At 40.7% G+C, this 19,603-nt stretch overlaps 1 protein-coding gene across 1 annotated transcript in view; it reads right to left on the reverse strand.

The window, feature by feature from the left end:
* LOC311298294 (coiled-coil domain-containing protein 148-like) overlaps positions 1–19,603 on the reverse strand; it is a 170,515-nt gene that overhangs the window by 72,037 nt on the left and 78,875 nt on the right. Inside the window, exon 4 of the mRNA XM_084421092.1 lies at positions 16,421–16,524. Coding sequence (XP_084277218.1) covers positions 16,421–16,524 — 104 coding nt within the window. The remainder of the gene's footprint in view (positions 1–16,420; positions 16,525–19,603) is intronic.

A 19,603-nucleotide genomic window follows, 5' to 3' on the forward strand; every position in this document is an offset into this window, starting at 1 on the left:
CTGAAATCACAATCAAATCATGATAATCCTATTGACCGGCGACAGCCCATGAATCATTAACGTGCGACCTGGAAGTATATAAGGGCGCCTTGCAAACAAGATAATCACCTTTTTGTCTGAAGGGACTGTGTGGTAGGCAGGCCCCGAGGCATGGCGAAAAGACGCAGTGTCTCGTTCCCTGTTCTCAGGGAACAGAGGTTACAGTCGTAACCTAGACGTTGCCTTTCAAAAGGGAACTCGCACTGCGTCGATTGACGCTAAGGGGAATGATATACCAATGCCACCATACTAAGGGGAGTGCATACCCATTGGCAGTGACAACTGCCAGAACCACTCACCCTCTGTTCACATTGGGCTGTCAGTGACAGCATTCCCTACGGTCATAGCCCATGCTATACGTATAACAGGAAAACCTCCATAAACATTGTTTAATGAAAGGCCTACCTGGGCCTGCTCAAGGGCCTAGGACCACAGCTTCAAATTTAGAAGGGGTCCTTTCTAGGGAATATGCCTAGGGAACCCGAAGGAGCTCGAGCCAATCACTATTCATAGGAACATATTCACCTGAAATGCCACCAGGAAGGCCTGAGTTGGTGTCACTTACAGTGGACATTTCAGTCTGGCCAAATTCCTGTCTGTATGAAGACAGAGCCTCTGGACACTTGCCTTTAGATAAGGCATCCAACCCGAGGGACTACAAAGCTGACAGTGAACCACTCGGCCCGGATCTCAGAGACAGGGTATCCCGGAGAACATAACTCAGTATGGTTATTAAGTTAAGTGCCTACAACCTTTGCTAGCGAGGGGAGTTTCTCTGCTTGATCCACAGATCTACCCAGCGTTTGTGTTTCAAAACACAGAGGAGGCCTAAAAAGGCCTAAGGGCTGATCTAACTGGGAGGCCCAACGAGAGGCCTAGGACCGTCTGATCAGACTCAGGAGGCCGAGTACTCATAGTGACCCTTAATGAGGGGAGCACATGGTCTGCCTGGTAGGGAAACCAGGCTGTAGGCTAGATAAAAGAGGTTCTGGGAGGGAACCAGTAGCAGAAAATGACCATTTAGTCATGCTAGGGCGCCAGCTCGCCTTCGCCAGCTGAACTGATAGCAAGCGGCCACTAGCTGCCAGAACCCAGCATCACTGGGAAATCACTTACAAGGAGGCCTGGTGAAGCCTACTACCTGATAACCAGAAGGCTGGCTACCTAGTGCCCGTATTTGGGAACTCGCCCTAAGGGAGGCCTACTATCTGGTAGCCAGTACAGCTAGCTGTGCAGTTGCCCTTCCTTGGGTTTTCGCCTTCAAAGAGGCCTGGAGAGGCCTACTACAGGGGCTCAGGGTCAGGGAGGCCTTGCTAAGGTCAAGACCATAAACACCACTGTTTGTATACCCCGTCACTCAAGACTCACTTAGAAGATTGAGAGGACTCACTTAGAAGATTGAGAGGCCTACTAGGCCTGAAGCAAGTCAGCCAAAATCATACTGCCGAGGACTCGCCATCAGTGAGGCCTGGTTGGGCTCCTAGCTGATAGCCAGTCTATTCTGCTACACACATATACGGTTGGGAACCATACTACACCAACACAAATATTGAGGCCACCCACAGGAGGCCTAATAAGACAAGCAACCTGGTCACAGCTATAATGTATGTCCCACAACGTTAGGACTCCCTTCCAAGGAGGCCTGTTTAAGGCCTACTACCCATCAGTGAGTCTACTGCCCAAACTACTAAGGCCAACCACCTGAGGTAAGACCCCAGAGTCTGGGGCCTACCATCTGTAGACATGGGTGTCAGCTCATGGCAAAGCTCTGGCTTCACGGGAGCATACTTCGAAAACCAAAAAGAAGTGAAAGTTAGAACTTTCCGCTCGACCCGAGCCATAATGCTGCAAGGTAGGATAATACAGAACTGAAAGTGAAGTACTCAGAACTACCCTGCATCACAGGGGAATACTACCACCTAACCCTGAGATTTAACCCTCTGGGGTCTAAGGTGTTTTTGGGATCCTTGAGATGTTTTGACATGCCCTGACATTTGTGCTTTTTCAGTTGCTTATAAACATATTAACCCCCTGGGGTCGGCGGTATCGCCGGCGATACCAGCTCGTTTTTTTTTTTTATCAGTTCAAAAGAGATTCATTTTGCTCTGTTGACTTTGATATTACAAACAAGTTTCATACATCAATCGATTCTGTTAAATGTGTATTATTTTTGTGTATACTCACAATAAAAACAAAGTGTTGTGCTTTTTGCCAAATAAAGAAAAATAAACACGAAGCGAGTTCTGCCTTCTCTCTGTCAGTGAAGTCCATTCTGAAACGCATCCGAAAATGAACAATAATTAAGCGAATACTCAGTCAAACAGGCATACAGACACACAGGCATGAAGCTTGAATTCTCTTCTTTTAAATGAAGTAATTTATATAAAAAACAAATATTCTCAGCTTGTGAAATCTGTATTAAAAGAGAGCGATTCCAGTCGAGCTCATTAGAGCTCATTCAAATGTAATGTGACCACGCCCCGGAGAGCGCGCGCTATTCAAACACAAATGAATGAGGCAATCCACGCAAACCTGTGAACGCCCCCATATCAGCTCGAGAAAACACAAGTTTATTCAGATCATTACTTGTTTACACCGTCTCGCAGCGCTGTGAGGAATAATAATAATGGAAAATGTACCTCAGAAGTGCGGGTATTTCGAGGAGCAAGGAATCCGACTGAGCTGAGGAATACTGTAGTAAGTTTTTTTTCCTTCTCAAGTGAATCGCGTTCCTGTTTGTGAATGAATGAACGGCAGAGATGCGCGCTGTTTACCACAGCTCGCAAACAGACCGTTTAAATTTAAATCGCTTTCTGTGTGTGAATGAATGATGATGTTTTAGCAAACTGTATTGCTATACTGAGATGAGTAAAAATCGACTGAAATATGTTGAAATAAAATGTAGGCTATTTTTATAAGCAAATTAACATTTATATGCCCTAATATTTCATAAAAACAACGTTACAGTCAGGCGAAATATGAAAGACAACATTTTGTTGACTAGATTTGGGTACAGTTTTTACTGTAGAATATACTGCCACATCAAATAAGCTTTTGTTTAGCAATTTCTGCTCATATGTTATAAATATATATATATAAAATACTATTTTTGTCAAAAATAAAGTCATCAACTAAGATGTTAGCTGTTCCAATGTTGGCTATATTCAAACTAATGAATACATATGATAAAATGTAGGCCTATAATATTTTTTTTACAAAGAAAGAGTACACTTGAAATATTGTTGAAATTGTAATTATTGTTGTAATTGTAACCTTTTTAATAAAATAGCAAAACATATTTACAAGATAGATGTAAGCAAAATCTTAAATGGTCAATATAAGTCTTCTTCTAAATATATCTTTTGTCCTTGCATTGTGGCTCAGTCAGTGTCACACCTGAATGAATGGCTCATTATGCAGAGTGGGTGGGACATTGTGTTCTCAGGTGTAAACTACTCCCCCTTTACGCCCCCCTCGCATATTGGCTTTCCAAGCAAAACCTGTTTTACACAAATTAAATCAATGTATTGTTTTATGTGAACGATAAAGCAAGACTATTTTCACATAATTTTGAAGCCAGAACTCGAAGCGACAACATCCATTAGTCAAAAGTCTTATTGACACATATTTAGTATGAGTTTTGTGGTCTTATTTCAGCAACTTTCATTTTTATTTTTTCCAATAACCACGCATAAACATTATTCTCTTAAAAATACAAACATCTACATTCATGTTGCTCACATATTATGGTAGCCCTGTTTGTGCTATATAGAGTGAATTTACACCTTTGCCATTATCATGTTTATAAATAACTGAAAAAAGCACAAGTGCATCAGGCAGTGCATTGTAGTCTCCCTGAGGAAAAATTTGATTCATTCATTGCTATAGGAGAGGAAGAATTTACTAAACTCGTTAAATCATCTAAATCTACAACATGTATGTTAGACCCTATACCGACTAAGCTAATGAAAGAGATGCTTCCAGAGGTCATAGATCCTCTTCTTAATATCATTAATTCATCTTTGTCTCTAGGATACGTACCAAAAAACTTTAAGCTGGCTATGATTAAACCGCTTGTTAAAAAAATGCAACTTGATCCTTCAGAATTAGTCAATTACAGGCCGATCTCGAATCTACCTTTTCTGTCAAAGATACTAGAAAAGGCAGTATCTTCACAACTATGTTCCTTTCTAGAAAGAAATGATATCTGCGAGGATTTTCAGTCCGGATTTAGACCATACCATAGTACTGAGACTGCTCTCGTTAGAGTAACAAATGATTTGCTCTTATCATCCGATCGTGGTTGTGTCTCTCTATTAGTGTTACTCGATCTTAGTGCTGCGTTTGACACCATTGACCACAACATTCTTTTAAATAGACTAGAAAACTATGTTGGCATTAGTGGAATTGCACTAGCATGGTTTAAATCATACTTATCTGACCGTTATCAGTTTGTAGCAGTAAATGAAGAGATGTCTTATCAATCACAAGTTCAGTATGGCGTACCACAGGGCTCAGTACTAGGACCGCTGCTGTTCACTCTGTACATGCTACCATTAGGAGATATCATTAGGAAACATGGAATTAGCTTCCACTGTTATGCCGACGATACTCAGCTCTATATTTCTTCAAAACCTAACGAAACTTACCAATTCACTAAATTAACAGAATGCATAGCTGATATAAAAAATTGGATGACTCGTAATTTCCTACTTCTAAATTCTGAAAAAACAGAGATTCTAATTATTGGACAAAAAACTTCCTCACGTAATAACCTAGAATACTGTCTAACACTTGATGGCTGCTCTGTTAAGTCTTCGTCGTCGGTTAGGAACCTGGGTGTGCTCTTTGATACCAATCTTTCATTTGAAAGTCACGTGTCTAGTATCTGTAAAACCGCATTTTTCCATCTTAAAAATATATCTAAATTACGTCATATGCTCTCATTGACAAATGCGGAACAATTAGTCCATGCGTTCATGACCTCAAGGCTAGATTATTGTAATGCTCTACTGGGTGGTTGCCCTGCACGCTTAATAAACAAACTACAGCTAGTTCAAAACGCAGCAGCTCGAGTTCTTACCAGAACCAGGAAGTATGACCATATTAGCCCGGTTCTGTCAAAACTGCACTGGCTCCCTATTAAACATCGCATCAATTTTAAAATATTGCTGATTACTTACAAAGCACTAAATGGTTTAGCTCCGCAGTACTTGAGCGAGCTCTTAACGCATTATACTCCTTCACGTCTATTGCGATCTCAAAATTCCGGCCAGTTGATAATACCTAGAATATCGAAATCGACTGCTGGCGGTAGATCCTTTTCCTATTTAGCACCAAAACTTTGGAACAGCCTTCCTACCATTGTCCGGGAAGCAGACACACTCTGTCAGTTCAAATCTAGATTAAAGACACATCTCTTTGACATAGCGTTCACATAATACATTATAGACTTCTACAATTCAATATTAGGCTGCATAGATTAGGTCAGCTGGAACCGGGAACACTTCCCATAAATCCTGATGTACTTGTTACATCATGAGAAGAATGGCATCTACGCTAATTTTAGTGTCTTTGTTTATCCCAAGGTTTTCCCGCAGCCTGCCGGATCCAGGCCGTTTCCAGATCTGATGAAGGACCTTCGCCTGGACCCGATGTCAACGCAGTGCTGAAGTGCCAACTAGTCTCTCCCTATGGAGGATCCCTTTCCCACTCTACAGATAACGCGTCGTCGGGAAAACTCAATTTGCGTATCTACCCCGAATTGATAAAATAAAATAAAATTCTGAATCAAAACTATAAGGAAACACCAGTAATTTGTTTAGGCTTGGTTTGCAGGGAATTCCAAACCTGCACACATATATTCAAACGCACATAACTATAGAACCCGTTCTTAATGCGCATCTGAACGCCATCAGCGTTTCTCACAGGTTCGCGTTTAAAGTCTGTGTAGAGAGAATGGTGTCGTCTTGGCGGCCCTAATTTAAAAACAAATGATCGTTGCGACGGAAGCGAATCAATCAAAACTAACTTTAGCTGGAAAATAACTTTATTAAAGAACCGCTATAAAGCCAAAACAATCTTACGTTAAATTATACATTTATCTATGTAAAGCTGCTTTGAGACAATCTACATTGTTAAAAGCGCTATATAAATGAAAATGACTTGACTTGACACAAATGTCAGGGCATGTCAAACAACCCAAGGGCCCCAAAAACACCTTAGACCCCAGAGGGTTAATGGCAAAGGTGTAATTACACTCTATTTAGCACAGGGCTACCATAATATGTAAGCAAAATGTATGTACATGTTTTTATTTTTGAGAGAATAATGTTTATGCATGGTTATTGAAAAAACTAAAAATTAAAGTTTCTGAAATAAGGCCACAAAACACATACTAAATATGTGTCCACAAGACTTTTGATTAATGGATGTTGTTGCCTAGAGTTTTTGCTTCAAAATGATCTGAAAATCATCCTGCCTAATCATTCACATAAAACAATACATTGATTTAAACTATGTAAGACACATTTTCTTTGGAAAGGCAATGTGCGTGGGGGCGTGAATTATTATGAATAATGTTCTGATTCACACCTGAGAAGACAATGACCCGCATAATAAGCTGCATAATGAGCTGCATAATGAGCCTTTCATTCAGGTGTATCGCTGCGAGTACCACAAGAAAGAATGTGAGGACTTATTTTGAATGCATGCAAATTATTTAATTTCCAAGGTAAACATTTCTAGTAACTATGCAGTTAATTCTCATACTGTATTTTCAGAAAGTTTTGGAATATAATAATAATAATAATAATAATAATAACTGACTTTTATAGCGCCTTTCAAGAAACCCAAGGCCGCTTTACAAAGGGTGGGAACTGGTTAGGGGGGGGGAGGTTAGAGAGGTTAGAGACCAAAGGCCTCTGTGAACAAGTATGCCTTGAGGTGCTTTTTGAAAGACAACAGTGTGGGGGCATGACGTATGTGGAGAGGTAGTTTGTTCCAGAGGGTGGGGGCAGAAACACAGAATGCTCTATCACCAAAGGTCCGTAGCCTGGTGCGAATATATCCTCTTCCCAAATGTGTCACTAATAAAAAACAATAATAAATAATTTAATGAGAAGGTTTATATTGACCTATTAAGATGTTGCTTACATCTACCTTGTAAATATATGTTTTGCTATTTTATTAAACAGTTTTCACATATATAAATCAACAACAATAAAAAATTTAACAATATTTCAAGTGTAATATTTCTTTATAAAAAATATACATTTTATCATACGTATTTCAAAGTTAAGGATTCATTACAAACTCTATAATAACATCTTAGTTGATAATTCAATATACCTACTTTATTTTTTACAAAACAACACATACTATATATTTAACATATGAGCAGAAATTGGCGAACAAAAGCTTATTTGATGTGACAGTAGTCTTTTTTACAGTAAAAACTTTATAATCTATCCAAAACTAATCAATGAAATCTTGTCTAAACATTCATATTTTGTCTGTAACATCGTTTTTATGATATATTAGCATATAAATGTTAATTTGTAGTTTAATACGTTGCTTATACAAAGACATTTTATTCAACATATTTCAGTTGATTTTTACTCATCTCAGTATGGCAATATAGTTTGGTAAAAGCTAAACTAGTAGATGTGTTCATGTAAAAATAACATGTTTACTAATGTAAGTGCAAGTGTGAATGAACGGCACAGATGTGCGCTGTTGTTTACTACAGCTGAAGTAGTAAACAACTACTTGTAAACATCTGTGCCGTTCATTCATTCACACACAGACACGCGATTCATATTTAAACAGTCTTTTTGCGGTTTACAGACACTATTGCATATTGCGATTAGAACAAAGCACTGAAGAATAAAGAACTTACAATTCACAATCCTCAGCTGGATCCGTTGCTTCTCGAAGTGAAACTAAACCAGCATATCTGAGGTCAATTTCCCAGGATTATTTCTCACAGCAAAGCAAGACGACGTAAAGTGCATGAGTCTGATTAAACTTGATGCGTTTTATCCAGCTGATGTGTGCATTGACACGTTTGCATGGATTGCCTCAGATCATTTGCGTTTGAATAGCGCGCACTCTCCGTGGGCGTGTCACATTAGCACATAACGAGCTATAATGAACTGAAATGAGAACGACTGACATCTCTCTCTTTTCATACAGATGACATAAACTGAGAATATTTGTTTTTTATATAAATTACTTATTTTAAAAGAAGAGAATTCAAGCTTTATGCCTGTGTGCCTTTATGCCTGTGTGACTGAGTATTCGCTGAGTTACAGTTCATTTTCGGACGCGTTTCATAATGGACTTCACTGATGGAGAGAAGGCAGAACTCGCTAAATGCTCGCTAAATAAACTAAATGTTTATTTTTCTTTATTTGGCAAAAAAAACAACACTTTGTTTTTATAGTGAGTACAAAAAAAAGATGTATAACACTTATATGTAAGATCAAAATCAACAGAATATTTTTAGTCTCTTTAGCACTGATTAGAAAGAAAAAAAAAGCACCGGCGTGATCGCCGACCCCAGGGGGTCAATAACTAATGATCTTTGCAACGGAGGTGAATCAATCAATCAAAACTAACTTTAGATGGACAATAACTTTATGATAGAGCTGCTGTAAAGCCAAAACAATCTCTGTTACTGTAATTTCCTATTATCACTGTAAAGCTGCTTTGAAACCATCTATATTGTTAACAGCGCTATATAAATGAAGGTGACTTGACTTGACTAAATCGTCCCGGGTTATGATTGTAACCCAGAGAATGAGATCCTGCGTCGAGAAATTGGCACATTGGGGAATGCCTTCAGCGTGATGTGTCTGAAGCCTGTATGGAACTAGTCCAATCTCGATTGGTGTTGTGTCATTACGTCATTTGTGACATCGTATGTGAAGACGATGCTGAAGCTATAAAAGGACGGCAAGTCGTTCTCAGGAGCGCAGGAAGTGGGGCCGAGGGATGCAGCGTCTCATTCCCTTCTCAAGGCGAGATAACTTGTGAACCTGGTGTAGAGAGCAGATCCAGACTATAATGATTTATGAAGGTGTGTGGGGAGGCCCAGCTGGCGGCATCACAGACCTCTTGAAGGGAAACCCCTGCTAGCAGGGCTTTAGAGGATGCCACTTGTCTAGTTGAGTGGGCTCTTATCAGGAGAGGCAAAGGCAAAATGCACGCCTCGTAAGCTGAAGAAATTGCCTCCACTATCCATCTGCTAATAGTTTGTTTAGAGGCAGGGGATCCCTTCTCAGGTAACCCAAAACACACAAGCATCTGGTCCGACTTCCTCCAGCCCGAGGACCTGTGTACATAGGCCTCCAGAGCTCGGACCGGGCATAATAGATGTAGCTTAGCTTGATCAGCCAACACATGTGGTGGAGGATGGAATGCCTGCAAGATTACAGACCGTGCCACATTTGCAGGCCCCTTAGGCACATAACCGGGTCTAGGGTGGAGAACGGCTCACACTTTGCCAGGAGCAAACTCAAAGCAAGAGGGAGCAACAGATAGTGCCTGCAGGTCCCCGACTCTTTTTAGGGACGTGATAGCTAGCAGGAAGGCTACCTTCAGGGTTACATATTTCTCGGACACCTCGTCCAAAGGTTCGAAGGGTGCCAGCGATAACCCTTCAAGAACCACTGCCAGGTCCCATGTGGGGACCCTGGTCTGGACGACATGGCTCATCCTCCTAGCTCCATGAAGGAAACATACTATAAGTAGGTGTCTCCCAAAAGTGCCCACCCCTAGAGGCGCGTGGAAGGCAGCTATGGCCGCCACATAGACATCAAGCGTAAACGGGGAGAGCCCGTCAGAGAAGCGACTCTGGAGGAACTCCAGCACTGAAGCCACTGGGCAGTTAACCCTCTGGGGACCAAAAACGCGCCCGCGCGTTTTGCTCGTTTTTTTTTTTAGCAATGAAAAATAAACACTTAATGCTCTGTTAATTTTGATCTTTCATTTTCGTGTAATACATCAATCGATCCTGTTCAGTTTCTATTTTTTTTCTGTATACTCACAATAAAAATAAAGTGTTTTGCTTTTTGACAAATAAAGAAAAATGAACATGATGCGATTTCTGCCTTCTCTCTGTCAGTAAACTCCCATTTGAAACGCGTTCGAAAATGATCTATAACTCCGCGAAAATTCAGTCAAACAGGCAAACAGACCCACAGGCATAAAGCTTGAGATCGCATCTTTTAAATTAAGTAATTTATATAAAAAACAAATATTCTCAGCTTCTGTAATCTGTATAAAAAGAGAGCGACTCCAGTCGAGCTCATTACGAGCCATTCAAAAGTAATTTGACCACTCCCCGGAGAGCGCGTGCTATTCAAATGCAAATTCTGAGAACCATTTCAGTCTGTGAAACGCCCCCACATCAGCTGTAAACAAAGCGCCACGAGTGAGGCATAATATAGCCTACCTTATGGAGAAAAGATTCCTCAGAACAGTGCTGATATGAGGAGCAATATCTCCTGATATGAGGAGCAGATCCCGCTGAGGAGTGAGGTAGGCTGTTATCTTTTCTCAAGTGTTAATGTGGAATAACGTTATGGAATAACGTTAGTGTAGGCCTATGTAAACCGCAAAAAGATGAATCGCATTTCTATAATATGACTCGCCTTTCTGTGAGATGAATGAAGGGTACATATTTGTTAAGACTGTTTAGCCTAAATATGAATCGCGCGTCTGTGTGTGAAAGAATAAACTGCTTTGCTATAGCCTACTGAGATGAGTAAAAATCGACTGAAATATGTTGAAATAAAATATATTTGTATAAGCAACGTATTAAACAGTTTTTAGGCTACTGTAGAATATACTGCCACATCAAATAAGCTTTTGTTTAGCAATTTCTGCTCATATCTAACGTTATATATATAAATATATATATATATATATATATATATATATATATATATATATATATATATATATATATAAAATAGCCTACTATTTTTGTCAAAAATAAAGTCATAGACTAAGATGTTAGATGTTCCAATGTTGGCTATATTCAAACTAATGAATACATATGATAAAATGTAGGCCTATAATCTTTTTTTTTTTTTTTTACAAAGAAAGAGTACACTTGAAATATTGTTGAAATTGTAATTATTGTTGTAATTGTAACATTTTTAATAAAATAGCAAAACATATTTACAAGAGAGATGTAAGCGAAATCTTAAATGGTCAATGTAAGTCTAAATACATCTTTTGTCCTTGCATTGTGGCTCAGTCAGTGTCACACCTGGCTCATTAGGCAGAGTCATTATGCAGAGTGGGTGGGACATTGTAATCTAAGGTGTAAACTACTCCTCCTCCTCGCATATTGGCTTTCCAAGCAAAACCTGTTTTACACCATTTAAATCAATGTATTTTTTTTGTGAACGATAAAGCAAGACTATTTTCAGATCATTTTGAAGCTAGAACTCAAAGGGACAACATCCATTAGTCAAAAGTCTTGTGGACACATATTTAATATGTGTTTTGTGGTCTTAATTCAGCAACTTTCATTTTTATTTTTTCCAATAACCACGCATAAACATTATTCTCTTAAAAATACAAACATCTACATACACGTTGCTCGCATATTATGGTAGCCCTGTTTGTGCTATATAGAGTGAATTTACACCTTAGCCATTAACATGTTTATAAATAACTGAAAAAAGCACAAATGTCAAGGCATGTCAGAACATCTCAAGGACCCCAAAAACAGCTTGGTCCCCAGAGGGTTAACTGGGTCCAACTGATGTTCTCTGCACCATAAAGTGAATACATTCCATTTTAATGCATACAGTTTCCTTGTGGAGATGGTTTCCTTGTGGAGATGGGCTTCCTCACCTGAATGACAGTCCTCAGATCTGGCTTCGGTTTGGAGGACTTCGGCTGAGAGTTTTGTCTCCTGCTCCAGGCCTTTTGTGGGGGAGCACGAGAGGCAACACTCTGCTGCTGCAGGTGCGAGGAGCTGGTGGCTGCCTCGTGGGACTGCCCCCTGGCAGCAGAGCCACGAGATCTGGAGTGACGGTGGGGGATTAGCTGTTTAAATGCAGCTGACTGTCGCTTCGCCTCCTGAAACCGTCTCATTTCGACAACAGTATTGACTGCGTCACCGAAAAGGCCAGAAGGCGAAAGTTGGGCATCGAGGAGGAAGGCCCTGTCCTTCTCCCCAATGCCCGACAGGTTCAGCCACAGGTGTCTCTCCGTAGCTACTAATGCTGCCATAGAGCGGTCGATGGCACGGACCGTCTCTTTAGTAGCACAGAGAGACAAGTCAACCGCTCGACGAAGTTCAGTAACCTCGATGGCCAAAATATCTAACTCCTCGGAGCCAAATAGTTTGAGCATCGGGTCCTCGTTCTGGGCGGAAGAAGCCTCGGAGCGGGCTTCCGACTCCTGAACGGGACCAATGGAGCTGGCTGCTGATTGCTGAGAAAGGGCCGAAGCCTTCTCAACATCATCCACAAGCTCCATCTGCGAACCCCATGAGTGAAGATGACGCGCTGCCTCAACAGACGCGGGTCCCGAACCACGGGGAACGCGAGCCTGGCCTGATTCATCGAACAGGGCCAGGCGGGAGCGGAGCGTCCTGAGAGGCAGCAAATCACAGTTTGCACAGATAGCGCCCTCGAGCGGTGCCCGTGCATGCTGCACTCCCAGACAAACAACACAAAGCGAGTGTGTGTCACCCTCGCTCAAATAGCGCGGGCAAGGGGACGCTCACTGCCTGAATTGTTTCTCCTTATTTGCTATATATATATATATATATATATTAGGGGTGGCACGGTACATGAAAAAACATCCGAACCGTTCGGTTCGCTTGTCTCGGTTCGGTGCGCGTGTGCGTCGCGCGGTTTGCACGGTTCGACGCATGCGCAATGTAGCCTCGTGCCCGTGCTAATACAATGCTAAATCATAAATCAGACATATGTAGAATTACATTACAATGTCCAGCAAACGATTTATATAGTACACTGAGTTTACCTAGACATTTAATGAGATCTACTCCACTATATGTTGTTTTTTTCATGTGAATAAATAGGCTACATAGATCGACTGTTCCACGTAGCCTAATGGTCCAGTGGCAGAACTTGCCAAGCGTATCAAAGGTTCTGAGTTCTAATCTGCGATCGTATATATTTTTTTCTTTATCAAAACCGATTATGTTTATCAGCGGTTGTATATCAAGCAGGGACCGATTTGTATGAATTTTGTTTTATTATTTAATCGGAACGAGTAGCCTTGAGTCTCCTCAATGGCTTGAAGCGCGCGTCCGAGTGATGAATGTGCGGCCGCTGCGGTGTGTGCGCGAGCCACGAGAACACTGTATCAGCACCACTGATCGCAACTGCAACGAGCACTTTGATCACTTGATTAAAAAAACACATTTCAGCGCTAAATTGCTTCTTATTTAACAAACGAATGAAACAAATACTTTGCTAGTTAACTGGAAATGTTTTATTTATTTGTATTGGTACACCCGTGCTGCAAGATAATATCAACCCTGGCAAAAAATGGTGGGGACATGTCCCGCCTATGATGACGAGACACGAGGATAAATTGACAAATAACGGTCCAACACAGCCCACGTAGCTCTACAGATGATGGACCTCCAGGGCCACTGAAAGTTTCCTCAGGGTGACTGCTCACTCATATTACTTCAGAATGGGAAATGAGAAGCTGCGTTTTGCAAACACACCCCATTTATGAAATAAATAAATAAATAATTAGATAATTCAGCTATATATCATATGCTGAAGTAAATTTTTGGAGTGTTAAAGATTAAAAGAAAAAACAACAACATGAACCGTACAGAACCGAAAACCGTGACCCTAAAACCGTGATACGAACCGAACCGTGGGTTTTGTGAACCGTGCCACCCCTAATATATATATATATATATATATATATATATATATATAGAGAGAGAGAGAGAGAGAGAGAGAGAGAGAGAGAGAGAGAGAGAGGGATAAGGGATGATATAGTGATTTTCAGACAACACCAAATAAGACAGTACAGTACACAGAACGCTTGCTGAAGACCAGAAAGCTGATGCCGTTGTGATCCGGCGTCCTTTTATTAGCTTCCACATCGCCGTCACATGCGACATCACGAGTGACTTAATGACGCAACACCAATCGAGATTGAACTAGTTCCATACAGGCTTCAGATGCATCACACTGAAGGCGTTCCCCAATGTGTCGATTCTCGACGCAGCGCGTGTTCCCTCGAAAGGGAACGGCAAGTTAGGAGCTACTTTTAGCCTTTATATGTTTTGTGAATACGGTCCCTAATATCTAACTCACAGCACCATAACAAACAAGTTGTAGGCCTAACCCAGGGCATTGAAGGAAAGAATGCAAGGGAGTTCATGCCTCTCCTGCTCTCTGAAGTTCTCTGTGACTCTTATATAAGTTGCCAAATTTAACTTTGTAATTTTTTGCTTTATCTACTTATTTTTTTCTTCTCATTGCTTTTCTGTATTTTGTACAAGTTGTGATAGCTGTTTTGGGTATATATTTAAGTTTTAGGAGTTGGCAGTTCTACGTGTTTAATCGGTTGTTTAAATTGATGTTCTCGTCATGTTCAAAAAGATGAGCATCAGATTTGTGTGGGGTTTTTTTTGTGATCAGGTTAGACTACATAGATTGGTCAAGTTTTTCATTCAAATTTTAACAGCAAATCTAGAGGCACTTCTGTTTTAATACACAAATGGATAAAGTTTGTCTCACAATGTAATCTCCGATTCTGGTGGATGTTATGTATTATTATCTGGAATTCTGACCTCTTATATACCAAAAGATCAAGGTAAATTTGGTTTCTCATGTCATGACCCGTTTAAACCAATGACGTTTTGATTGTTGTTTCGACGGAGCCAGCAAGAAAGAGAAAGACTTCCCCTGTATGGGAATACTTTGATCTGATTTCTCCTTACAAGGTAGGCATATATACATACATACATAAATACATACACAATTACCAATGCATTATATTTGTTAAAAAAAACATTCAATTTCATAATTCACAATCTTTTATTGAAAGGTGAAGTGTATGTTGTGCTCCAAGGAACTGAGGTACAATACTAACACTTTGTCTATGCTAAGGCATTACCGTGCCTTGCATGAGAACAAGGAGGGAAATGGAGGTGGCCCCAGCCAAGGTGGGTCATTACAAATATTATAATTCTGTCAGGTCCATTAAGTCAAGAACACACGGACAATAAAAATAAAGAATTTTCATTGAATAGATTGCAAACAAGTTGATGTTCCTGAATTGAAATTTGGCGGTATGGCTCTGTTCAGGGAGTCCTCTGACCTTTCATGAGCACCATGAAATAGCAGAGAGTCAGAGGACAGCAGCAGCAGCATTAGGGAACGCTCACACAGTTTAGAACTGTGAGAGCTAAAATATCCCCCCAAACAAAACCACACCTGGCAATCCTCTGAGATACATTGGATGATTTTATTTTAACAATTATATGCTTAGTAATCTACGAATATACAGATAATTTGCAATATGTTATAATCAGATGAGTCCTGACCACCCATGAGTTAGCAGAATCAGGGGACAGCAGCAGCAGTATGTTCTGATCAGATGAGTCCCCTGACCATTCATGAATTAGCAGAAGTCAGGGGACAGCAGCAGCAGTATGTTCTGATCAGATGAGTCCCCTGACCATTCATGAATTAGCAGAAGTCAGGGGACAGCAGCAGTATGAGGAGATAGCAGCAGCATATAGAGACAGCATTATCAGCATGAGGGGATGCAGCAGCAGCATAAGGGCTCTCACATTATTTTGACTAGATGAGCTATTCCCCCCAAAACAGAAATTGAGTGTCTCGAACGGTGTCGTCTGAGCCACCCTAATTTAGCAATTTATATTATGGTAAAAATGTATTAATTACTGAAATGACTATTCAAGACTGCAATAGCTAAAACATGCTGTTACCTAGAATTATCTGACTTTGAACTGTTTTGACAGTCTGCAGTGTAAGCGCTATGAAGAGATGACTAAGCCATCTTCTGAGAAACAAGCTAGATGAAGGAATTAAACAACTTTTTTGTGTTAACGTTATTGTGTAAACATCCCCCAAGAGTACACATTTCCCATTCTTCTTGATCAAACCCACCTGATTCAACTCATCAGCTCTTTATTAGAGGATGAATGGGTCAAATAAGAGTGACATCCAAAATGTGTGCCTCCAGGAATAAGGTTGGATACTGACCAAGATACTGGAACCAGCTGTTTATTTATTTATTTTACAAACAAATGTTTAAAAGGAGAAAACCCCTGCTAGTGTTATTAAACAAAGATTTGAAAATACAGTCTTAAAATTCACAGGTACGCTACCTGGCTATGTTGAGTCTGTGATGCTCTTGGAGCCACACTTGTCTATGCAGTCTCAGAACACTCCTTTCCTTGTTCACCTGAGCTGCATCCAATACCTTCTGCACCTGAGATACACACAAATGTATATTTCAAACAAGATAATCAATGTCAAATAAGAGATTCAATGGTATTTGCAAAAGGTGAGTTGATAGTGAGCATATAGTGACTAATGGGGCAGATATGAATGTGATTTTCACCCTTTTCACCCTGTACATGCTACCCTTGGGAGATATCATTAGGAAGCATGGCATTAGATGAGCTCCCTCACTGTTGATGAGCCTCAGCTCTATATTTCTTCGCGCCCTGACGAAACTTACCAATTCACAAAATTAACGGAATGCATAGCTGAGATAAAAAAAAAAAATGTGATGACTAGTAATTTCCTACTACTTAAAGGCAGGGTAGGTAGGATTTATTAAAAATTAAAGATCCAAATTTGTTAAAACTTTCTATATATATCAATACATAATTAAAATGTAAGAACTCTGAAAAAAAGAGTATAAAAATCAAGTGACTCTAGACCGTTTAATCTGTATTAAACACAGCTCATTATTTTGATTCGGGACGAATCAAAGGATTGGCTTAGGCGACTGTCACTCTCTCGCAACCATGGCAACCACCCTTTTGCCACACAGCACCTGCCCACTTGCGCGCGACCGTTTGATTTGAGGAGTGCGAGAGGCACGGAACCTGATCACACCTCCGTCCAGTAGATGGCGGTAATGCACTATGTTTGCAAGCTGCCAATAAAATCTATCGAAGAAGAAGAAGAAGGCACTGAACCTAGGAATACCAAAACAATGGCAGAGAAAGAGCAATCTAAATTTACAGTACCGGCATATGCAGTTAGTGAAGGCAAACCAGGCAAAAAAAATGCCCCTTCCCCTCCGCTTGTCTCAGGTAAATAATCCTAAATAAAAAATAGTCGCGCGTTCATGTGTTTTGGGGGCGTGGCTTTGGAAGAAGCACAGAAATGAGGGGGTGGAGTGAATGGAAATAATGAGATGTCTTTAAAACAGTCGTGAGAGGTCTACAGACACTCGATTTTGATACTTTCTTTTTCAGAGTACTTACATTTTAATTATGTATTGATATGTACATAAAGTTTAAACAAATTTGAAAAATAAAATTTTTAGACCATTTCTACCTACCCTGCCTTTAATTCAGAAAAAACTGAGATTCTAATTATTGGACCAAAAACCTCCGCACGCAATAACCTAGAATACTATCTAACACTTGATGAATGTTCTGTCAAGTCTTCGTCGTCAGTTACAACCTGGGTGTGCTCTTTGATACCAATCTTTCATCTGAAAGCCATGTTCTAGCATCTGTATAACCGCATTCTTCCATCTTAAAAATATATCTAAATTATGACATATGCTCTCAGTAGCCCCTTTCACACATACAGTCTTTACTGGTAAATTACCAGTAACATATAATGTGTGAACAGGACCTTTTCAAATATACCGGTAAATTGGCTCCGGCAATTTACCAGTCGTAACATTGACAGTAAATTACCGGTATATGCGCTGTGTGTACACGGAATGAAGATTACCATATTTTGCACGCACAAGGTCAGAACGCGCTGATGTAAGAAGTGATTTGGGCCAATCAGAAGCCGTTGAAAGAGCAACGGCTCTGAGCCATTCATAAAATTATGACTTCAAATTAGAGTGATGCCGAAACTAAAGCGCTTCTCCTCGTCCAGGCGGATAAAGAGATTTGTCAACAACTTTAGAGGTCACTTGCGGTTAATGACAATTACAGAGATTACCGGTTTTTGGAACTGATGTGTGAATGGTCTGTTACCGGTTAAAAAGCCAGAATGCTGTTGCTTGTGTGAACAGCACATGTTGGAATTTACCGGTAAAGTCGTTCTGGCAATTTTACGGTAATTTACCGGGATTTCTGTGTCAAAGGGCTAAATGGCAAATGCAGAAGAGTTCATGCGTTCATGACTTCAAGGCTAGATTATTGTAATGTTCTACTGGGTGGTTGCCCTGCATCAAATCAAATCAAATCAAATTTTATTTGTAGAGCGTCTTACAACAGCCAGATGGTGCACAAGGCGCTTTCCAGTAAAAACATCAATAGACAACAATATATAAAAACATAAATGTACATAAAAATAGCAGTCGAGTCGGAGGCTACGTGTTAAAAGCTTGTACAGGGGGGCAGCTGAGGAGGAAAAGTCATTAAGCATTACTGAAAAAGTTCTGTTAGTGAGATATGAAGAGAACCAATTGAGCACCGCGCCCTGCAGACCGACAGCATGTTGAAGGCGGGAGATGATGATGGCATGATCCACGGTGTCACATGCAGCGGTCAGGTCCAGTAACACCAAAACCACAGAGCTTTTACTGTCCAGGGCTCCAAGAATGTCATAACGCTGATTCGGTGCTATGTCTAGACCTGAAACCGGACTGAAATTTATCACCAATGACGTGCAGTTGGAGATGAGACTGAAGTTGGGACAAAACAAGCTTCTCCATCAACTTAGACAGAAGTGACAGGTGAGATATTGGGCGGAAGTTGGACAGTATGGAGGGATCAAGGTTGGGTTTCTTGAGCAGCGGTCTGACAATGACGTGTTTGAGAGCAGTGGGAACAGTTCCCAAACTAAGACAGCTGTTTATGAAGGAGACAAGGAAGGGACCTACGATGTCAATAGCCTCCTTCAAAATCCTGGCCGGAACACCGTCAAGAGGGCAGGTGGTAGGCTTCAACTCATGGACAGCTTTTTTGAGGTCCGCAAGAGTAACTGCCTCAAAGTTCTCCAGCACACATTGCACCGCTCGGGAGGACATGGCAACAGCAGGGGCTTGTGTAATGGTTTGCCTAACAGACAAAACCTTGTCCAAAAAGTATTGTTTGAATGCATTGCATGTATTTTCAGATACATCATTCAAAGCAACAGACATCGGATTTATGACAGAATTAATAGTGCTGAACAGGATTCCAGGGCGGTGGCTGTTGCTATTGATGAGATTGGAAAGAAACTGTCCTTTAGCTTCCTTCACTGCTCTCTGATAGGTGGCAAGACTGTCTCTAAACATCTCCAGTGACACCTGCAGTCTATCCGTCTTCCATTTTCGCTCAGCCTGTCTACACTTACGCCTGAGGGCCCAAGTTGTATCATTGAGC

Source organism: Rutilus rutilus (genome assembly GCF_951802725.1).
Source record: "Rutilus rutilus genome assembly, chromosome: 10".
NCBI classification, from domain to species: domain Eukaryota; kingdom Metazoa; phylum Chordata; class Actinopteri; order Cypriniformes; family Leuciscidae; genus Rutilus; species Rutilus rutilus.